The sequence below is a fragment of the Caretta caretta genome, chromosome 6, assembly GCF_965140235.1.
Source record: "Caretta caretta isolate rCarCar2 chromosome 6, rCarCar1.hap1, whole genome shotgun sequence".
NCBI lineage: Eukaryota > Metazoa > Chordata > Testudines > Cheloniidae > Caretta > Caretta caretta.
Genome location: NC_134211.1, coordinates 118,210,926 through 118,232,415, shown reverse-complemented (window position 1 = coordinate 118,232,415; position 21,490 = coordinate 118,210,926). Strand labels below are relative to the sequence as shown.

General features: G+C 45.1%; 1 protein-coding gene across 4 annotated transcripts in view; it reads left to right on the top strand.

Annotated features, from left to right (window-relative positions):
• Positions 1–21,490, top strand: part of SYT16 (synaptotagmin 16) — a 143,472-nt gene that overhangs the window by 62,904 nt on the left and 59,078 nt on the right. For 2 of the 4 annotated variants that reach the window (XM_048855741.2, XM_048855740.2), the window contains exon 2: positions 12,195–12,374. In XM_048855741.2, the coding sequence (XP_048711698.1) occupies positions 12,195–12,374 (180 nt within the window). Of the gene's footprint in view, positions 1–12,194; positions 12,375–21,490 lie in introns of those variants that run through there. The other 2 variants (XM_048855739.2, XM_048855738.2) reach the window with 1 other exon arrangement.

The window sequence follows — 21,490 nt, the reverse complement described above, 5'->3', positions numbered from 1 at the left end:
TAGAACCACATTTATGTATGTTTTTGAAGTACTATTAGAAGCCCCAGGTAACCAAATGTAGAGCATCAGTGCCCTTTTTCTTTGTACATATATTTTATTCTTTCATACGATCATTACAGAAGTGCTTCCATCTTCTCTGTAGAACAATAAAGCAGTAACACTGGGTGTATGTATAGGATAACACAGGTGTTAACCATTCACCACCTGCTCAAACAGAGAGCAAACATATCCTCACAGCGTTGTACAGGGAGAAACAAAAATACATGCAGTTATTTTTGAATGACTTAGGTTAAGAACACAGCATTGCCTTTTTTATAGGGCCCAAATGTAGAATTAATGGTTGGAGGGAGCCAGAATATATGTAAAATAAAAACAACACTCCATAGCATAGCTGTCTCTGTTTCAAAACATCTCAGGAGTGTTGTCAGTTATATCTGAAAGTTTTTTACAAAAAAATTTCTGGGGATTTTCGTACACAAGGTAGAACATTCCATAGACTGGAAATACAAAAGCCTATAAAATGTGTAATAGTTATTTTAATGTAGCTTCTCATTGAATGTAGTTCAGTTAGAAGTCCTTGATTTTTTTTTTGACTTCCCCCTGTTTCTTAAGGCATGCTACACTCAAATGCTGTCCATGAGAATGGTCCCATGTAACATGCACTGCTTGAAAAACTCCTGAGTGTTGCTTTTGAAATCTCCTGACATATATGAATCTTTCCAGCCAGAATCACAATTGCTTTCATTTATAGGGGACCTTTTGTATATAGACTGTATAATATTGGAATATAATATTTTCAGAGGGAGCATAGCTGGCTCTGAAGTAACTTGCATAGTCAATTTTCCTAGCCTGTCCCTTGAACCCTGTCACCTCTCTCTTTGTATTCCTGCACTGGTTCCCCCTTCTCTATTGCATCAGACATAAACTACTGGTTTTTATTTTCAAGGCCTTTCACAGCCTATCCCCACCTGACCTTTCATCTGTCATTCAGATGTTGACTCTCTCCTCCGATCAGCCCACAATGCTAGCCTTCACTGCCCACTTGTTAAATTGTCAAACAAAGCATCTTTATGCTTTTTCCCATGCCAACTCTCACAACTGGGAGGAGGTCCCTGTAAATCTCCACAAAACCATCTCACTGTCCTCCTTTAAATTCCTCCTTAAAACTACAAAAAACTTGACAATGGTTAGGCTGCTAGTGGGCCGAGACCACAGTCTATGATGCCGACCAACGTTGTCTCATTGGTTCCTTGTACTCCCTCATCTTTGTGTATCCATCTGTTTTCTCTTGTCTGATACTCGGATTGTCAGCTCTTTGGGGCAGGGACTGTCTTTTTTGTTCTGTGTTTTGTACAGCACCTAGCACAGTGGGGTTTTGGACCACGACTGGAGCTCCTAGGTGCTATGATAATATAAATAATAATGAATCATCAGCATTTGCGTTCTCTGAGTCCGCTCCTGCTCCCACTAAACTCAGTGGCCAAACTTCCCTTTGGCCTTCAGTGGCTTTGGGATCATCCCCTATAGTAGCAAATACGTTGGGTCAAACGCATCCATGTTGTACAGGGCTTGCTCAACCTTGCACTTCAGGGGACAAGTCAAAGGCAGCGTATGGGGATGCCAAGGGAAGGTGGGAGGAAGGCGTAGGATCGGCTGTTCTCCCAACCATCAAAGCCAGTTTCAGTTCCTAATCTGCCATGCTCCCCAAATTTCCTTTCCTTTCAGTGGTTCTGAAGCCCCCGGGTAGCTAAATGCTGATTTGGCCGCCTCCTTTCCCAGGATTGCCTGTGGGGCACTTCTTTCCCACCAGGTCACCCTGTAACAAACCAGCAGGTTCGTTAGGCTAATAGGTCAATAAAAGGCACATGCCACTGATAACATAGAAGGTGGTAGCATTAGCAAAATACTCCATTGTGTTAAATGGAGCCAGTAACCTCAGTCATTTTTTCGTAGTATTTGCTTTAATGGCTTTTGCATTCTCCCATGACCAGTTCCTTTTAGAACACACTCACTGGGTGCAGGGGGCCTGATAGATACCACAAGTCCAGAAATCTCCCACGGCACATTCTTTCCTGGAAACCACACCTGGTGTTACAAGCAGTCTCCTCCTTCTTGCAGGATCCCTTGAAAAACTATAAGCTTTTTGCACAATGGTTCCTTGGTTGTATTCCTCAGTGGCCAAGGCCGAAATCCAAGTAGCTGGACTGGGTTCTGGGGAGCCGGGGGGGGGGGGGGGTGGCATGGGAGGCAGCGTGCCAACAATCCCATGCAGTGGGGGATGCCCCACTGAGGGAAAACTGGAGAATATGCATAGGATCATCCCCCTGTCAAGTTCAAGTCCCAAACACTAGAGGCAGAGCAAGACCCAGCCTGTGGGATCACGGGCCTAAGACTTCTATTCTGTGCCCTGAAAAAGAAGGATTTAACAAGAAAAAATGAACCAAAAGGGCAGAGCGAACTTTATACCCTCATACTAAACTGCTTCCGAGGGGTGACAGGGTTTACCGATCCCTTGCCTTCCTTCTGTAACTACATGCTAAAACGCGTGGTTGCACCCAGCCACAGTGAAAATCCATGGCCTATTACAAGTGAGTGTTTAATGGGAACCAACCAAGCGCGAGTGTGGATAGAGCTTGGCGCATCTGTGACACATCCCTCTGAACTTGTGGTACACGTAGAACTCTGCCAGGCATCTAAAAGGCAGACTGCAGCACAGCTCACTCCGTGGCCCCCGGCAGTGGCGTCATTTACAGCACAAATCCTTTCATAGGTATGATGTTCAGCTCGCTCTCGCACAGCAAATGGTCTCCTCCCCTTCCCTTCCATAGCTGCCTATGCTGAAATGGCTCTTCTAGGCAATTAGAAACACCCGCCAAAGCCCAGAACAGAGAGTTCTCAAGCAGGCTTAATAAGTACACCCTGGCCTCGTTTTTCTTCTCACTATGTAACCACCAGGAGAAGACTGCAGCCTAAGGAGAGAGCTAGGAAAGGGTAAAAGCCAGGTCTGTATTCAGAGTGCTCTGCTCCGTCTGGGCACACGGCCTGCCATCCAGAGATGGGAAACCCTATAACTATTGAGAGATTGAGTTGATTAGTTGCAATCTCTTATTGGCAGCACATTTTCACTCCCTGGGGCAATGGAGGTCAGGCAGATTGCCAAGGCAACACACTCAGCCTTCAGCAGAAGGTTTACTGGTTATCATCCTTGGTCAATTGATGATGGAATAGGGTTTATTCAGGTCTTTGAAGGGAGCTGCTGTCCAGCCTTTGGCTGCGGGTGAGTTGTCACGTTTGGGGTCAAAGAGGTGAGACTAGGAAGATTGGCGTTTGTAGGATGAGAATAATGTGAGCAGGAGTATTCTAATTAGGGTTAGCTCATTCTTTGCCACCCACCAAATCCGAGAAAATAATAAACCTCACACGCCAAAATGTTTGTTTCCTTTTATTAATAGAAGTCCCTTGCAAAGAGTTCTGTGGGTGGCTGTACAGGTTATAAGAGACAGATGTGGGGTGCGTGGTGGTAACAAGGCCTCTCTCTCTTACAGCTTATCAAGTCCAGGTGAGACAAACGAGACCATCAGAATGACCTTTTTTCTTCTTTTGTCCTTGAGGGGAGGGTGGGTCATTCTTGGTAAGCCTCTGTTAGTGCAGGAGGAAACGAGCAGGGGATGTTTGTGGGAATTCTGGAGCAATCACCTCATGCTTTCAATGTGTAGAGCAGGCAGGCACGAATGCGAGAGTTTGGTTTCTTATGAGCTCATGTTGCTGTTAGTGTCACAAGGAAGGAAATGAGTAATGGAAGAGCAAACGGTGGGGGTGTGGGCATATTCGTTAAAGTCTGTGTTTGAGTGCTTGCTTATTTACTCTTTGAGAGGATAGCAATTGATGGATGCATCATCACAGTGATGCATGTTATCCCCTCACTGTCTCAAAATACTGCATTAGTGGTACCTTGGTAATGAGGGAGCTGTCTTTAAAAAAAAGTGGTATGACTTTAGTGTTCAAGGAAGGTTGCAGACTGACAGGCCTGGAAACTGAAGTGTTCATACTTATTTGCAGGACAAGCAACAGTAGTGCGCGCTTCCCCATGCTGACCTGCCAATGTGCCTCAGCTCTGACCTGGAGGGACCACCTCTAAAAATGTGAATGAATCAAAGAATCATAGAATATAAGGGTTGGAAGGGACCCCAGAAGGTCATCTAGTCCAACCCCCTGCTCGAAGCAGGACCAAATCCCAGTTAAATCATCCCAGCCAGGGCTTTGTCAAGCCTGACCTTAAAAACCTCTAAGGAAGGAGATTCTACCACCTCCCTAGGTAATGCATTCCAGTGTTTCACCACCCTCTTAGTGAAAAAGTTTTTCCTAATATCCAATCTAAACCTCCCCCACTGCAACTTGAGACCATTACTCCTCGTTCTGTCATCTGCTACCATTGAGAACAGTCTAGAGCCATCCTCTTTGGAACCCCCTTTCAGGTAGTTGAAAGCAGCAATCAAATCCCCCCTCATTCTTCTCTTCTGCAGGCTAAACAATCCCAGCTCCCTCAGCCTCTCCTCATAACTCATGTGTTCCAGACCCCTAATCATTTTTGTTGCCCTTCGCTGGACTCTCTCCAATTTATCCACATCCTTCTTGAAGTGTGGGGCCCAAAACTGGACACAGTACTCCAGATGAGGCCTCACCAATGTCGAATAGAGGGGAACGATCACGTCCCTCGATCACGTCCCTCGATCTGCTCGCTATGCCCCTACTTATACATCCCAAAATGCCATTGGCCTTCTTGGCAACAATGGTTGAGAATGGTTTCTGTCCTCCTTCAGTCCTTGATCTTTCTGGCTGACTGAAGCATGTGCACTTTAAGTATCTTTCTGAATTGGGGTCTCTTATGAGACCATTGATAAGGTTGACAATTCGTGTCAACTATGATGTGTGTGAGGGATATGGATACCTGTCGACTGGGAGATGGACCGAGACTGCCAGACTCCATTGATGTAGACTAGGGATGGCCAACCTGTGGCTCCGGAGCCACATGCGGCTTTTCAGAAGTTAATATGCAGCTCCTTGTATAGGTACCGACTCCGGGGCTGGAGCTACAGGTGCCAACTTTCCAGTGTGCTGGGGGTGCTCACTGCTCAACCCCTGGCTCTGCCACAGGCCCTGCCCCCACTCCACCCCTTCCCGCCCCCTCCCCTGAGTTTGTCTCGCCTCCCCGGCCCCCCGAGCCTCCTGCATGCCACGAAACAGCTGATTGGGCAGTGTGGGAGGGAAAGGGAGGCGCTGATCGGCGGGGCTGCCGGTGGGTGGGAGGCACTGGGAACTTGGGGGGGGGAACTGATGTGGGCTGCTGACGTATTACTGTGGCTCTTTAGCAATGTACATTGGTAAATTCTAGCTCCTTCTCAGGCTCAGGTTGGCCATCCTGATGTAGAGCATCAGATGGTAACCTTTTTCAGGCATGCTCTCCATGCTCTGCATTTGAACGGGTGCTGGAGAGGTGAGGGGTTCAATAGCCAATTTTCGGTTACCCTGAGATGTCCTTTGCTAGTTGCCAACGTTTGCTATGGGAAAGAAAAAGAGTTCTGAGTACTGCAGTGTGAAGATGCGTACTCTGTGTCTCTTGGGAAGGCACAGATCATTATTCTTGGTCCTCCTGATTGACCCAACAAAGCATACAAAGGCTTTTGGGTGCCCTCCACATGCCGGAGCATCTTCCTGTAGATGCAAGGTAAACACCGACCCAGAAATCGGCTTTAAACGTTAAATGTTGGTCTAAGCATGATGTGGCTGATGATGCAGGCAGTGTGGCCTGCTTTAGGGGGTGGAGGGAGAGACGTAGACACCTGTTCCTGACAGAGTGGAGGGGGACAGTTGTTGACTTGAAAATGTTGTTCCTAACAGTCCCAAATAGGAAGCCAAATGCTGTACTGTAGCCACCTACAGGTGTATTCTTGTTTGCCTGAAAGAATGGTCCCATGGTTAGGGTGGGCTGGGACTTGGGAGATTTGGGTCTGTTTCAGACTTCCTGGGTGACTTGGCGCAAGTCACTTAGCCTCTCTGTGCCTCAGTTCCCATCTGTACAATGGGGCTAACAGCACTGTCCTACCTCACAGCAGTGTTGAGGATAAATAAAATAAAGACTGTGAGGTGCTCAGATCCTATGGTGACAAGTATTATACAAGCACCTGAGATAGATAGAAGTTACTTTATTATCCCTGTTACTCTAAAACAGGCATGTCTGCGACAAACCATAGCTCTCAAAGCAACATGATCCTTCAAAGGCGGCCTGCAAATATATTACCAAGAACAAAGCCGCTGGGATTGGCCTTACTCCCATTGATGCCAGTGGGAGTTTTGCAACTGATTTCAGTGAGAACAGAATCAGGCTCGTTGTCCCTTTATGAAGGGGCTGAGAGGCATCCTGCTATCTGGGGCGTAAGCAGTGCATAAAAATACATGGAGCCAAATTCAGCCTGAGTGAAATGCAACCTGAATTGGGAGTTGCACCCTCCCTCCCCAAGGCTGAATTTGGTCTGTTTGATTTCATTTCTGGTAATATATTTACAGAAGAGTTATGCAACCATTTCATCCTGGTGTGAGCTGCCACGAAGGGTCAGGCTCTGGCTCTGTCTTGTTTGAGCTAGATATCAGAAGAGAGCTGCAATCCTGTGAAAACACATTTTATTTCTGAAGTGTTTGTACATTGTGTATGCAACGCACATGAATAAAACTGCCACCTGCTCCATGCTGATAACCGTGGCTCAGAGCATCAGTCATGTGTGCTCCCTGGCATAGCAGTTCCCTTTGTAAGGAAGTTGCTCCTAAAACTCTGTCTTGACCTAAATTTGTGAAATTCTGCATACTCTGGTGGTTGCTATAATAGTCTCCATCGCACTTCCTGAGCTCACATAGGTATGGATTCTTCAGGATCTTGTTCAAATCGAATTAGCATTAGCACTGGCTACCGAAAACCTCTGAGACAGTTATTCTGTAAATTCACTCCAGAATGCATGCGTTGTTTTTATTTCCCTTTATGAACTTGACCCTGGCCTGCAGACAGATGGGATGAGCCCAGATTACATCCTGGGATTCGTGCGCTGCTGGCCAAGGATAAATGGAGCCCTTAAAAGGGCCCTCGCTGTGTTCATTACTCCATTGGCAGACCTATATCTCCACTGTCGTTGCAGGAGCTATTTGGCCCCACACCATCGTCCCTCGATAGCTGCTGCTAATTGTCGAGCGTAAAGCTCAGTACAGATGGCCTCCTGTGCCTCGTTGCGCGGTGACATTGTTGATAGGGATGATGTGCAACAAATTATGTGGGCATACAAGTAGGTGGAAACTTTCTAATATGCCACACTAATAATAATGCTCATTTCTAATGCCACGCAGCTTTCCCTCGAACTTCTGCCCACACGACAGCCTACTTAGCTCGCAATCCTATGTGCATGCTAGACAATTAGCGGTTGATAATGAAGAAAGCCATGGGAACCAGCAGGAAAATAATAGCTTACTCCAAATATATAATGAAATGTAATTAGCACAGGCAGTAAAACAGACAATTTATGGGGGGGGGGTTGTAATTAAAAAGTACCAGTAAATACTCCTATTGCAGAAAGCTTGGAATCAATTGGAATGAAAGAACCATTGTCTGGAATAAGATTTTATTCAGAATTTAATCCTTGGCAGGCCAGCTGTGATGAACTGGAATAAGATTTTTCCTTGTACACTCTCCAGCCAGTGGAAGTACTATGTATGTGTTAGGTGCACTGAGAAATTTCCAGTGTGTGTTTTCCTGTTCTAGGTGAAGGAGCTCAGTGTGTTTCTAAAATGGCTGTGAAACTCACACCAAGCCATACAGCAGGCTTGAAATCCTGACTCCCTCTCCTCCCCTCCCCCCGGCCCCAACTGAAGTTAGGGGCAACGCTCCTGTTGACTTCAGTGGGGCCACGATTTTACCCCTGGTATACTGGATAGTTCCTTCTCTGCATAGTGTAGTCACTCCCAATGCAAAGGTAGTTTGTTAGTGTGGGTACAATAGTGACAGGATTGTAGCACCCTATGCCTGGAACATCCGCCTTCAGATATTGCTTATAAATCTCGCTTCCATCACAGACCTCCTTTTCTCCAGATTTAATCCCTTAAATGGTGTGCTCCGGTTTTCTAGACTGTGCATGAACAATTGCATGTGCAAAAACAATGTATGCAGTTGGGAGACGTAATTTGCACCCACCATCATATTAAAGCATTTAATTAAAAAAGCGGGGGCAGGGGATGACAAAATGGAAAGTGTCTATAACAAAGCACATCTCAATCTCATACTATCATCTTTCTGCTGACATAGCTCCACCACTAGAATACGTGTGCATGTCACACCTTTGTAATTAGTTTATCCTCACAGCACTGCTGGCAGGTAGCAGGGTACGATTATCTCCACTTTACAGAAAAGGAACTGAGGCATAGAGGGATGAAGTGACTTTCCCAAGGTCACACAGGAACTCAGTGCTAGAGCCAAGGACAGAACACAGATCTCCTGAGTCTCCGTGCAGTGCCTTAACTACAAGAGCATGTTTCCTGTCATGGTGTTTCTTCACTTGCTCCGAGGCTCTGTCATCTCTTTCTGTCTAACTTAGGCCGTACCCACTGCGGTCAAAATCTGCTCCTTTTCACTTGTCTGTGAAGCCCCTATGATGGTATATAAACAATGGTGGCTGCAAACTTTTGTTCCTGTTGTTCATAATCTTTTGGGTGAGGTAACAGAAGTGCAAAAAAACCCAAAAACAGAAAAACCTTTTGGCGCAATTTCTCACACTTGCTTTCAGCCCCGAGGCGTGAGTGTGAAGAATAACCCGTCAGCTGAGGAATGACAGGAAAGAAGGGTTGGGAAATCTGGAAAGCAATTAGGATACGCGCACAGGTGTGTGTCTGGAACTTTATTTCTTGTGCTGATTGATGCACATGTCATACAGCATGAGCTTGGCTACCCGCACAACAGGGTACATTATCCCAACTGGCCACCAGATGCATTGAGCTGAATGTCTCTTCCCAGATACAGCATTCAAATGCTATCATGTGCACCTCGCTCAGAGGCACTAAGGCACAGATTGCTGGCACTCAGCACAGGTAACGTGGTGGTTTCCACATGCAGGAGAAGAGAGGCTTTTGATGAGTTCTGGTGGCAGATGCCTCCCACCTTTTGCAGCTAACCTGTCCAGGGATAGGGGAGACCAGAGTGGCCCTGGTTTTCCCCATGACTCTTATTGCAGTTTGTTGCTGGAATAAGTTCAGCCCCTGCAGCATGGACACCCCCCACTTTCCGCACAAGTCTTGCCCCTTTTCTCCCTGGCAGCAAACAGGCAGATATGCGTATCGACTCTCTCCTTGCCAGTTTGAGAAGAAGAGCCTCTCAGACCTGTGTTTGTGGGGCATAACCTCCTCCACTATAAGAGCAGCTTCACCCCAGTTTGGGCGGATACCAAGTCATAACGTGGCCTGGAGCTCCCCACCAGTCCTTTCAGACAGCCACAGTAAGAAGCTGTTCTATCCAGGCCACAAACTGAGGCCCAGAGGTGTGGTCTTCACTGTGGTTTTTGTTTTTTTCTAGGAAGCTGACCCCTCTTGCTAGCAGCTTGGTAGCCCCACCAAAGGGTGCAGCGATTGGAGCCCTACTGTAGACAAGGCAGTGTTGGTGTGTTTGTCACCATGACATTTACACCTGCTCTGAGCAGGTTTAGACTGCATATTCTTCAGAACATTGGAGGCAGATTGGGGCCCTGTCAGCGGGAGAAAATGGAAGCCAGCTATTGGAGACTCAGCCAGAGAGATCGAGTGCCTCAGCCAAGTTCAAGGTCTAGTGGCCAGAACCCGGGCGCCTGACAGATTGGAAGCGCCTTAGGCATTCATCATTTTGTGTCCTGCTCATGACAATAACATCTCCTCCTGCAGCCATTAGACATCACTCCCTCCCCCTCAGATCACTAAAAAACCCTGTGGTCAAGTCTCCAACTCGAAAGCTTACGTTAAACGTATTCCCCAGATATGCCAGCTGAGACAGTCAGAGGATGGGAGGAGAAGTGGGGCTTGCATACATGGCTACCGTTCTTTTTCCTGCCAGAGCTGTATTCGGTGAAGGAAAGGGGTCAGTGGGGGCGGGGGGAAGGGCAAAGGAGGTTTTACGCCAGCCTTGCACCTCTTTCTATTCCAGAGTTGTGCCACCAAGCTGTTCTAACTTCTGCTTAGCTACCACAGCCACCTAAGGGCTGTTGCAGCAGGTGAAAAGAGCAGGGGTGCAATGGCACGGCTGCCTCACCTCCTTCCATGGCCCTGCCCCAGGATACCCCTTCCTCCAGGGAATGGAGTGGGGGTGGGGAAGGGGCAGGGGCAGAGTTGGGACACAGAAAGCCATCCCGGGAAGCCTGTACACTGAGATGGTTTCCTGGCTGAGAGATTCGCCCTCTTTACAGACCGACCCTTTTTTGCTGCTGGACTGGTCCAAAAGATCATTATTGCATGGTGGAACTGGACCAGTTACATGCCTCAGTACCTAGGGGGAAGAGGGCAAGTAAAGCATAGACTTGGAGGAGCTACGGCTTGTTCAGACTGGTGTGAGCAAGATCAGAATCAACTCACCAGTTTCTGCTTTACCTCGGCATTTCTCGGCTTTGCCGGGTTTCATTCCAAGCCGTGTTAATGTTTTTTCAGTGTGGCTTGTTTCTGAGAAGTTGTGATTTTTTGTTTCTAATTAGCCACATCAGTCTGTTGTTTATAACCTTCCCTCCTGCAGTCCCACTATCTGCTGTCAGTACAGGAACTGAAGACAATTCAGTCCTCTTCACCCCTGAATACTTGCTCAATCAAATCTTGTAAACCTCTAGTTGAGTACATGATATGCGGTGCTGACTCTGGTTGTCTTGTTTCTTGCTGCCTGCCTCTTCAGTGAGCCATAGCTTCAAAATCAGCATATGCCACCAATGTTTCATTTTGATGGGGTCTTTGACTTGAACTGTGCAACTGAACTTCGCAGCCATCTGATGTTAATTTATTAATGACTGGAATATGTTGAATTATTTTGCAGATGGTGCTTACGCTTTTTGACATATGTGCTTTTGCCACCTGTACTAGATGATCTGTGTAATGTCTGTCCTTGCTTTTGGCATTTCAATGTGCGTGATGCGAGACTGCTTTACAGATGATAGCAGAAAAGCTTTTAATTCTTTCCAGAGCCAACGGCTCAGGCAGAATGCAACAAGCAGAAATAAGAGAATGTTTCTCTACAGTTTAACATGCAAATGTTGCCTTACAGGGCCACTTTCTCAGCTGAAGTAGAGCCAGTGATGTCACTAGTTAATTGAGGTCCAGGCCCGAAGTCGGCAACAAGTTACACCTGCTGGGGATGTGGCCTTGTATTGTTCAGAGTTATAATCATGATTTTGGAGCTTGTGTCTTATTTCAACAAAGGAAAAACATTTTAACAGGATACATTGAAGAGACAGACACATTTCCCAGGTTCTTAGTAAATGGCAAAGGAATTCTCCCGTACCAGAGACATTCTCCATCTGTGATGGTCTTATGTATTTTTGGAGGAAGTGCAAAAAATGTCCAAAGGTATTTGCCTTCGGTACCTCTCTGTCTGCCAAGAGGTTCAGCCACTTACTCCTCTCACCTGCCGCAAGGAAAATGAAATCTCTCCTTCAATCTCCTTCCAACTTGAAAAGATAAATGCTGTTTTGTCACCCTTAAGACATAGCACTCCCTCTTTGCGTGTGGCTGTGTATGCATGGTTTATGCATGGTCAACTTTGCCCCAGTGAGCCTGAGCCTGATTACACCCGCATGAATTGGGAGTAACCCTATTGAAGTAAATGGAATTGCACTGGTGTATGCACCTGATCGATCCAAAGCCTGTGGAAGTCAAGGGGAGTCTTTCCGTTGTCTTCAGTGGACTATGTATCAGACCCGGAGGGAGAGCAGAATCAGATTTATTGTGGAATTTATCCCGTTGTTTATGTCACCAGTAGATTTGGCCCAATATGGAGGTTGCATCCACTAACTACAGGCTGCATTCTGCTGAATTTGGCTTCTTACGCATTTGGGAGGGCATGGGCATGGGAATGGGGTGGAGGTGAGTTAACCACACTTCGCTAGGGGACAAGCATTTCCAGTTGCAATAATATTTTATTTCTTTGTTTTTGTCACTAGTTACTCCGGAGGCCATTGGGTTCTTGTCTGCAGTTGGAGTCTTTATTGTCCTCCTCACAGTCCTTTTCCTCTTAATCAACAAGAAACTGTGCTTCGAAAAGATAGGTGGACTCCCATGCTTGGAACAACCAGGGAGACGAAAACACTACAAAGAGAGGTCGGGGGTTCATGAGGGCCTGGGTAAGCATCATCATTATCTCAGTGACTTTGATGTACAAAAACTCACTGAGGCTTTGATTAAGAAGAGAGTAGAGCCATGTTGTTTGTGGGGAAAATAGCTGGGGCTTGAGGTGCGGTGGCGTAAACTCTAACAGTAGATATAATGAATAACACAGTTGCTACAAGGGGCCTGTCCTCTTTGTTGTCTTGAGCAATGTTCTCTTGAAAAATGGAAGAAAAACGTTGGAGAAAACACATTTTTCCATTGTTATCTTGTGGGAGTGCTTTGGTAGTGCAAAGAACAGAAAAATCTGGGCATTTCTGGTGTTTCCTCAGAGCAATGGGAATGTTGTTTGCTCAGTGTAGGATGCTTCCATCCTGACTTCCTGGCATTAGCTGTCATACATATCATCCTGCATTAGTCCCATTCCAGAAACGTATATTAGGCAGATCCGTGATGACACTCTGAGTCACAATAGCTTGGAAGGAAGGCTTATGGGGGAGTTTTACTTTTCTTGGTTTGGTTAAGAATGTTGGCATGTAACCTGGCATTTTCAGACGTGCTCAGTTCTTACAACAGAACCAGACTGATTTTTTCAGAAGAGCTCTTCTCCTATTTAAGCACTTGAATACATGGCTACATTGGGAGCTGTAAGCCCTTTTGAAAATCTGACCACAGGTGTCTCAGTGGGAGGTGCTGAACTGCATGCAAATCTGGCCAGTAGCTTCCTAAATGTTATGGTGGGAGGGAAAAATGCTAAGTAAATATTCTCTAGGGTAATGTTAATGCCAGTAATGGGGGACATTTCATAGAAGTTACCTGTCATGTATCAGAAAGTTCTACAATAAATATTTAAAAATATATACGAACATGCACAAATCTATCCTTAAACAGGCACTGCCAAGCTGCTAGGCTAGAATTTGACCTGTCTAATATTTTTCTCAGATTTGCTTGCAAAGTCAGTTGCATCTTAGACGTGTTTGGGTTTATCTGCCAGAATATATCCTTCAGCGTGCTTTTAATTAAATGATGGAGCAAGATGTCCAGTCTTCAAGATTAGTTACAGAAGGGCCTAACTCTGTTAGGACTTAGGTCCCAATCCTGCCATTCTCTTCATGTGGATTGACCACAGACCTGTGTAAAACCTCATGGACTTCACTGTAGCTATATCCAGTTGGCCGGGATCCACCCACTTTGGGGCTTTAATAACAAGCAAACAAATGCTTAGACACAAGTTGACACAGCAGTCAATGGGACTACTTATAAATTTAGTTAGACATGCCGGTAAATCTTTTTAGTAACAAAGCCATTGGGACTCACCCAGAATGAGGGCTCAGCTTGCATGTAATTTTTTCCCTTTTCTTTTGGGGCTCTGTGTCATAAATTTAACATGACTTTAGCATAGATTTTTCTATATTAAAAGAAATTTAACCGTATTAGTTTTAAGTCTTTTTTTTTTTTTTTTCTTCTGGCAAGTAGTACAAGAGTGTGGCTTTTTTTAAAAAATGACATCTCTCAGCAATGTGTAGGTGTCGACATTCTTTTGAGCTGTCAAAGACTATCATGCAAACATATATTTACGATGCCTTTTAAAATGTGAATTATTAATAAACAGGGTGGATTTTTTTCCCCTCCCAAATTTTGAAGGCATAAAATTGCTGCCAAGCTGAAGCACTCGGTGGCAATTTTCATTTCAAAGTAAATCTTCTACGACTGAGTAATAAACCCTTGAAAACATGGCTTTATAATGGAAACACTAATTCAACTTTAACTACAGCTGTGCCATACAAGCAAAATACCATACACGTTAATGAGGTGCTAAATCTGATACCGAAGAGGAGTACATTGTAATCATTAATTACAATGGGAGATTACTGTCGGAGCCTATGTTCTCCTTTACAAAGTAAAACAGTCAGGAAAAGTTGAAGTTAGAGCGATTCAAAATGTCAGCTTTTCTATGGTTGAGTTAATTTTGATGTATTATATAGGTATTTTTAAGACCATTATAAGATATGCTTGCAAAAGGACCAGGATTTCTTACAGACATAACATGAAAGAATGGACCAAAACCTAATGGTTACATATCACATCATATGGCACCTGCAGAAGCCTACCATCTGGGCTGATAGTGGGGTTGCCAGGTGGTCTGAATCTAGCAAGGCAGCTGTGGTTTATGATGAAATCATTCTATGAGATAGCTGTAGTTAGTAGTGTAACTAAGGAAATCTCCAAATATTACTGCTAACAAGTAGAATTTTTTTCTACCAAGGAATTTGATTTTTGCTGTGGTAAATATGTGTTTGTATATACGTATGTGTATGGGTATATATTATTACACTATATAAATTACTTGTGATTCTGTTTTTCAGTTCTCTTCTTTATTCTTCTTGGTGGAAGGTTGCCTTTATTATTAAAGGGCCAGATTCAATAAAAACCTCTGCTTCTTATTGTTATGATGTAAATTGTTATGGTAGTAAGTAGGTGACGGGTAGATATGGTGAAATAGTGAAATCTAGCCATCCCAGTTCAGGTGGGGTTTGGAATGGTTGAAACACTTCTTCTGTCCGCTACTGAAATTGGTTGTATAACTGGCCAAATTGAAGGGCAAACGTAGGGAATCAAATTTTAATCTCCACTACACTAGTGTACATCTGGAGTACCTTTATTGACTGCAGTGGAGTAACTCAGATCTTACATTAATGTGAATAAGTTCAGAATCTGTCCCAAGAAGTTTAATGGCTCCCTGAATTTGATGTACATGACAATCTTCACTTATATCCTTGCTGGATTTGCTGTTGAATGTTGACCTATCTAACAATAAAAATAAAGTTGGAAGGAAAAATAAATCTGCCTGGTTCATAGATTGTAGGTTCTCAGGTTAGCCTTATATATAAATGAATGTCTTCCAGTGCCAGGAATCTGAACGAAGATTTGACTGAAGTTGGCTGTACAGTGGCAAAAGGAGTTGAGTGAAATACGGTTTTCATCATTGTGAATCTGAGACACACATCTGGGCATTTTAGTCCTGATTTGATTGTAATAGAGGGGCCTGTGTCTTCCTGAAAGGAACAATACACTTGAAGAATCTTTATGGAAAAAGAAGTATTAATTGGGAAACTCCAGAACAATGACTCGTAATTACTGTTACGCAGTGAGTGTCATTTGTGGTACTTGAGGCTTTTGTGCCTAGTACTAGAATTCCTCTTTCTGACCTTAATGATGAGCTGCATTCTGGACCATGATGCTTTGCCACTGATTGTCTCTCTTCAAGTGTGTGTGCACTCCAAGCCATGGTGGAGCAGCCAAGAGCAGTTTTGAGTTAGAGTGTGTGCAGCTGAACAGAAGGAGTAGGCACTAACTGCTGGGGTGCTAAGCCTTAGCATGATTAGCTTGTGCAGTTTCCCCCCGGGAGTCGATAGCCATTGCTGGAGGAGTTGAGGGGGGAAAGAGGAAATATTTTCCCTTTGAACTATACCAGTGGTTCTCAAACTTTTTTTTTCTCGGACCACTTGAAAATTGCGGAGGGTCTCGGCGGACCACTTAATGATCTTTCCAAATGTTGTTTGTACCGTTAGCTAACTATTGTAAAGCGCTTTAGATAAAAGTGCTATATAAAAAAACCTTAATAATAATTAAAGTTTTTTTGTTCTACAAATGAAAGCACACAACTCTTATTTTAATATCAGTAGTCTTACCTTTCTAATGCAATGGATGTGCCCTCTCCCCTGCCACAGCAGCCACAGAGCTGGGGCTGGGAAGGAGGGCTGTCTCTCCCCGGCGGCCACAGCCCTGGAGCTGGGGAAAGTCTCCTCTTTCTCTGGCGGCTGCAGCCCTGTATGTCCCAAATTCCCCCCCACCCCCTCTTCTCACCCTACTGCCTCCTCCCACCTACTTCCTGTTTCCCCCAAGGCCACCACCCTACCTTACATGTGCGTCTTCTCCAGGGTCCAGGCACCGAATAAGTGGAGCCATACCTGTGTGGCTCAACTAATTAGATGGATGGCCATTCTATCATGTGTGGCTGCCCAGGTGCGCACCTTAGAGGGAACTATCTGCGGACCACCTGTATGGCGCTCGCGGACCTCTGGCGGTCCACGGACCACAGTTTGAGAACCTCTGATCTATACAATGGAAGCAGGGTGAATCTTGTTCCTGTGCAGAGGGTCAGTACAAGACCTGTGCTCCACTTGAAACTAAAGTGAACTCAGCTGTACACCTTAGTTGGAGGGTGTACAGTGCTGCACAGGCCCTTCGCATGGGGTTACTTTTACCCTGGAAGTGGTGAAAGTTTACAATGTGCACTGCTGAGCAGTGTACTTCAACTGCAAAGTTCAGGAGCGAAACCAGCTTGTTTGCAGGAATATGTAACAAGCACAGGGCAAACCCTTGTGTACATTACCATATCTAGCCACAAGCTGCAGTGCTGTGACTCATAAAAGAAGACAATCCACTTCGTGTTATATCTTGATTTAGCACTTTTTATATTGATGTGACCTATTCCAAAGTGGAGCAGAATGATCAATCTTACAGCGCAAACTGAAGGCCAGAGAAGAAAATTGTGGTCTCTTGACTCTGCTTTACACAATTTACAGAGGAAAAAAAGCACAGAATTCTGCATTTTCCTCAAATAATTACCATATTGCCAACCCACAAGCATTCAAAAATCACAAGTTTTACCCCCCCAAAAAAATCAGGAGACCACTTAAAATCATAAGTAAACAAAATGGGGGTGGGGTGGATTGGTTTTTATTTATCTTGGGGTTTTTTAACTCTTAGAGTGCCTCAGTTTGTGTTTTCAAACTTTTCTCCTAAGCCACAGGGGATAGAAACGGGTGAAATCTTTACATAGTTACTTGACTGCAGGAGCTGGGCTTTAAGGAAAACACCCAATGTCACAAGACTTGGAATAAAATAATGAGGGTTGGCAACACTGCGTTTTTGCCTTGCTTTCTCAGTGTCCCCTTTTGTCTGAGTCCTCCATGGAACCTGTCGTAGGAGCAGAGGCCGTGACCATCACGTACTGACACCAGGCTAACCCTTATGCCTACTCATAAATGAGGAAGAGGAAGGGGAAGCAAATGGTGGTCAGTTTACAGACTGTGTAGACTGTCTTCCTCCAACAGCACAATCAATAGTGAAAGAGATTTGTGTCTTTCCAGAGCAGTAAAGTTATGGCTGCTGTTAGCATTGCTTACATTAGCAGTAGCCCCTAGAACTGGATCCCTGCCTCAAAGAGCGTGGAATCTAACTGGAAGCACTACAGCACGAGTGAGTGACACAAGCAGCAAGTGGGAGGAAGGAGGAGGGTAACTGCCATGAGGTCACGCAGTTACCTGGAAGAGGCTTGTGGCTCTGAATTCTTTTAAAGGCAGCATACGTAATGGCTAGAGCACTGCTCTGGGATCCAGGAGACTTGGATCCTATCACTGGTGCTGCCGCTAGCCTGCTGGCTGTCTTTGGGCAAGTCACGTCACTGCTCTGTGCCTCAGTTTTTCCATGTGTAAAATAGAGATAATGATAGCTCTTTTCATCAGCAGATGTGACTATGTAAGAGCTAGGCATTATTATTACTATTTCTTAATGAAGTGTTTGAACATATAAATACCATACTGTTTCTGTCTGTCCCACAGCCTAGCCAGCATTAGGTGTCTGATTTCTGTAGGCATCATGACAGAAGTGGATCTTGAGAGGGTGGGGGGTTGGACGTATGGGTCAGTTCAGGGACTTAAAGATCCGCCCATGCCTAAGGGGCATTGTGAAAAGGAGTGGAGAGAGGGGTGTCTAAAAGTATGTAGCATGTGGAATAATGTGTGGGTGTGTTCCCACACTGTTAACTGTGCAGCATTTGCTGGTGGTCCTTGGAGAGCCGACCACCTAGAGCTCCACAGATGGAAGGGGGAGATGAAAGGAAAGCAACAACAGATACTGTGATTATAACTTTTTTTCCACAGGAATTAAAAAAATCTTTCAGAGTAGCAGCCGTGTTAGTCTGTATTCGCAAAAAGAAAAGGAGGACTTGTGGCACCTTAGAGACTAACCAATTTATCTGAGCATAAGCTTTCGTGAGCTACAGCTCACTTCATTGGATGCAGTCAATGGAAAATACAGGGGGGAGATTTATATACACAGAGAACATGAAAGAATGAGTGTTATCATACACACTGTAAGGAGAGTGATCGCTTAAGATGAGCTATTACCAGCAGGAGAGCAGCGGCAGGGGTGAGGAAAGAAGAAAACCTTTTGTAGTGATAATCAAGGTGGGCCATTTCCAGCAGTTGACAAGAACGTCTGAGGAACAGTGGGGGGTGGGGGGAATAAACATGGGGAAATAGTTTTACTTTGTGTAATGACCCATCCACTCCCAGTCTTTATTCAAGCCTAAGTTAATTGTATCCAGTTTGCAAATTAATTCCAATTCAGCAGTCTCTCGTTGGAGTCTGTTTCTGAAGGTTTTTTTGTTGAAGAATTGCAACTTTTAGGTCTGTAATCGAGTGACCAAAGAGATTGAAGTGTTCTCCGACTGGTTTATGAATGTTACAATTCTTGACTTCTGATTTGTGTCCATTTATTCTTTTATGTAGAGACTGTCCAGTTTAATTTGCAAACTGGATACCATTAACTTAGGCTTGAATAGAGACTGGGAGTGGATGGGTCATTACACAACGTAAAACTATTTCCCCATGTTTATTCCACACCCCCCCCCCACTGTTCCTCAGATGTTCTTGTCAACCGCTGGAAATCGCCCACCTTGATAATCACTACAAAAGGTTTTCTTCCCCCCACCCCCTGCCCCGCTCTCCTGCTGGTATTAGCTCATCTTAGGCGATCACTCTCCTTACAGTGTGTATGATAACACCCATTGTTTCATGTTCTCTGTGTATATAAATCTCCCCCCTGTATTTTCCACTGAATGCATCCGATGAAGTGAGCTGTAGCTCACGAAAGCTTATGCTCAAATAAATTGGTTAGTTTCTAAGGTGCCACAAGTCCTCCTTTTCTTTTTGCCAATACAGACTAACACGGCTGCTACTCTGATACTTTCCTAGTGTTACTTTTCCATGCAAGCAATTGCTGTAATTGCCACAGGCTTGTTACATGATCACAGAGCAGAGGGGAGATAGGTAGGCCATGTGCTTGCAAAGCGTGGGGACTCAGGAGTCAGTCGGTCTAATTAGGTGGGGTCTGCACTATGAAAACGGTGTGAGAGCCCTTGTGTGCGCGTGTGAGCACACATACACTCATGTAGATGCTGAAAGTTACTCGCTGTGCCACCTTCTTGTTACTATTCAGAAACGAACTATCCAGTTGTGCTCATTTGACCAGTGGTCAGAGAATTTCTAAAGACCTGATTCTGGTCCCATATTGATTTTACACTGATGTAACTCCATTCACTTCAGTGGAGATGCTCCTGATTTACATTGACATCGGGTCAGAATCTGGCCCTCCACTATATCACAGGCAACAGAATATAGTCGAGATGTGTTTCTCCCTTCTCTCCACTTACCTCAAATCCCCCCAGGAACATAAGTATTGATTGCATCAGCACCTATGAGTACCAATCGTGGACCAGGGCCCCATTATGCTAGGTGTACTTGTCATGGATCTTGTTTATGCCCTGTTAACGCATCTCCTGTGAGTAACACTTTTGTGTGCTGGATCCCCTGTGACTCTGAAGCTGGGCTTTTGGGTGCCAGCTATCCCTGTCTCTCTCTGGTTATAACAACACAGCAAAGACAAACCCGCAGCTGACTCGGGCTCTTGGGGCTGTTTCATTAATGTTTAAATGTCTTGGCTTGGGGCTGGAGCCTGGGCTCTTGGACCCAGCAGTTTGGGAGAGTCCCAGAGCTCAGGCTCCAGCCCAAGTCCAGAAGTCTACACAGCAATGAAACAGTCCCACAAGCCCAAGTCAGTTGGCACAGGCCAGCTGCGGGTTTTCTTTGCTGTGTTGACATAGCCTCCGGGGCTCCCTGCAGCAAGTCCTGCCAAGCCAGACTCCTGTGAGAGACTCCCCGCACTTCTGGGCGCGGTGTTCTCAGTAAGTTTCTGCAGTGACACCACAACACAAGCCTTTGCAGAGGAAGGGAACAGTTTATCAGTTACCTGGAATACCGACTCTGACCATCCTTGGGTTAGCATGAAAGAGGTGGAAGCCAGGGCCTGCTTCCCTGTGCTCCATCCCCACTCTTTGTCTCTCCAAAGAGAGCCCTGTGGCTGTGTCTCTGAGGCCAGTTCTTAACACAGGTTCCTGTGTCCATTGTCCTTCCCTTGCAAAACCGTGCTGTGTTCACATATTCAGCTACCTCTGCAGCCAACATGTTGATTCTAGCCCAGACAGTCCTAGTGGCTATATATGTCAAATACCTAACCTGATCTCACATATTCCAGGGAGAAAAATCCGTTCTTCCCCCAATGGGTAGCAGTGCAAGGTGCTCGGTACAGAGTCATGCAGATACTTCATAAAATATTAAGGGCAATTCTCACATTTGTCAAAGATGTATAAACACAGAACAAAAAGACAGTCCCTGCCCCAAAGAGGTTACATTCTAAGTAGAATAGTAATGTGCCTATATATGGAATAAGTAGTTTGGATCACACAGAGCAACTCACAGAACGGAATAAACCCTTTGGGGTCAGGTTGCAATCAAACTGTCCTGATCCGATTTAATGATGCTACTGCAGATGCTATTTCACGATGTTTGCGTTTAGGAATTGCAGAAACATTTTTCATCTTGTTTTCATACTATTTCTCTACATTGTAGACAAGCCTGGATTCGTGAAACAGCTCCTACCTATTATGAACAATTAACATCACGCTTACACAATAGATCTTACTATCGCTCTTCCCTCCTGCCCCCCATGATAACTGTAGGGGACAGTAATTTATAGTTGCCATTCTTTTACAAAAAGAGTGCACGTGACAAAGGATCAGCAAGAAAGGAGGCTAAATATCCTGACAAAAATGTGTTTTGTTATCGGGAAATCAGTTTTTAAAACAAATCCTGGCACAACTCCAAACATAGCTAGCTGCATGCAGAGCTGTGATGAGAGGAATAAGAAATTTCAGAATTCACTGCTTGGGCTCTAGAGCCTTCTCAGCCTCTGATCCTTGTTTTATATTGCACCCATTACTGTGATA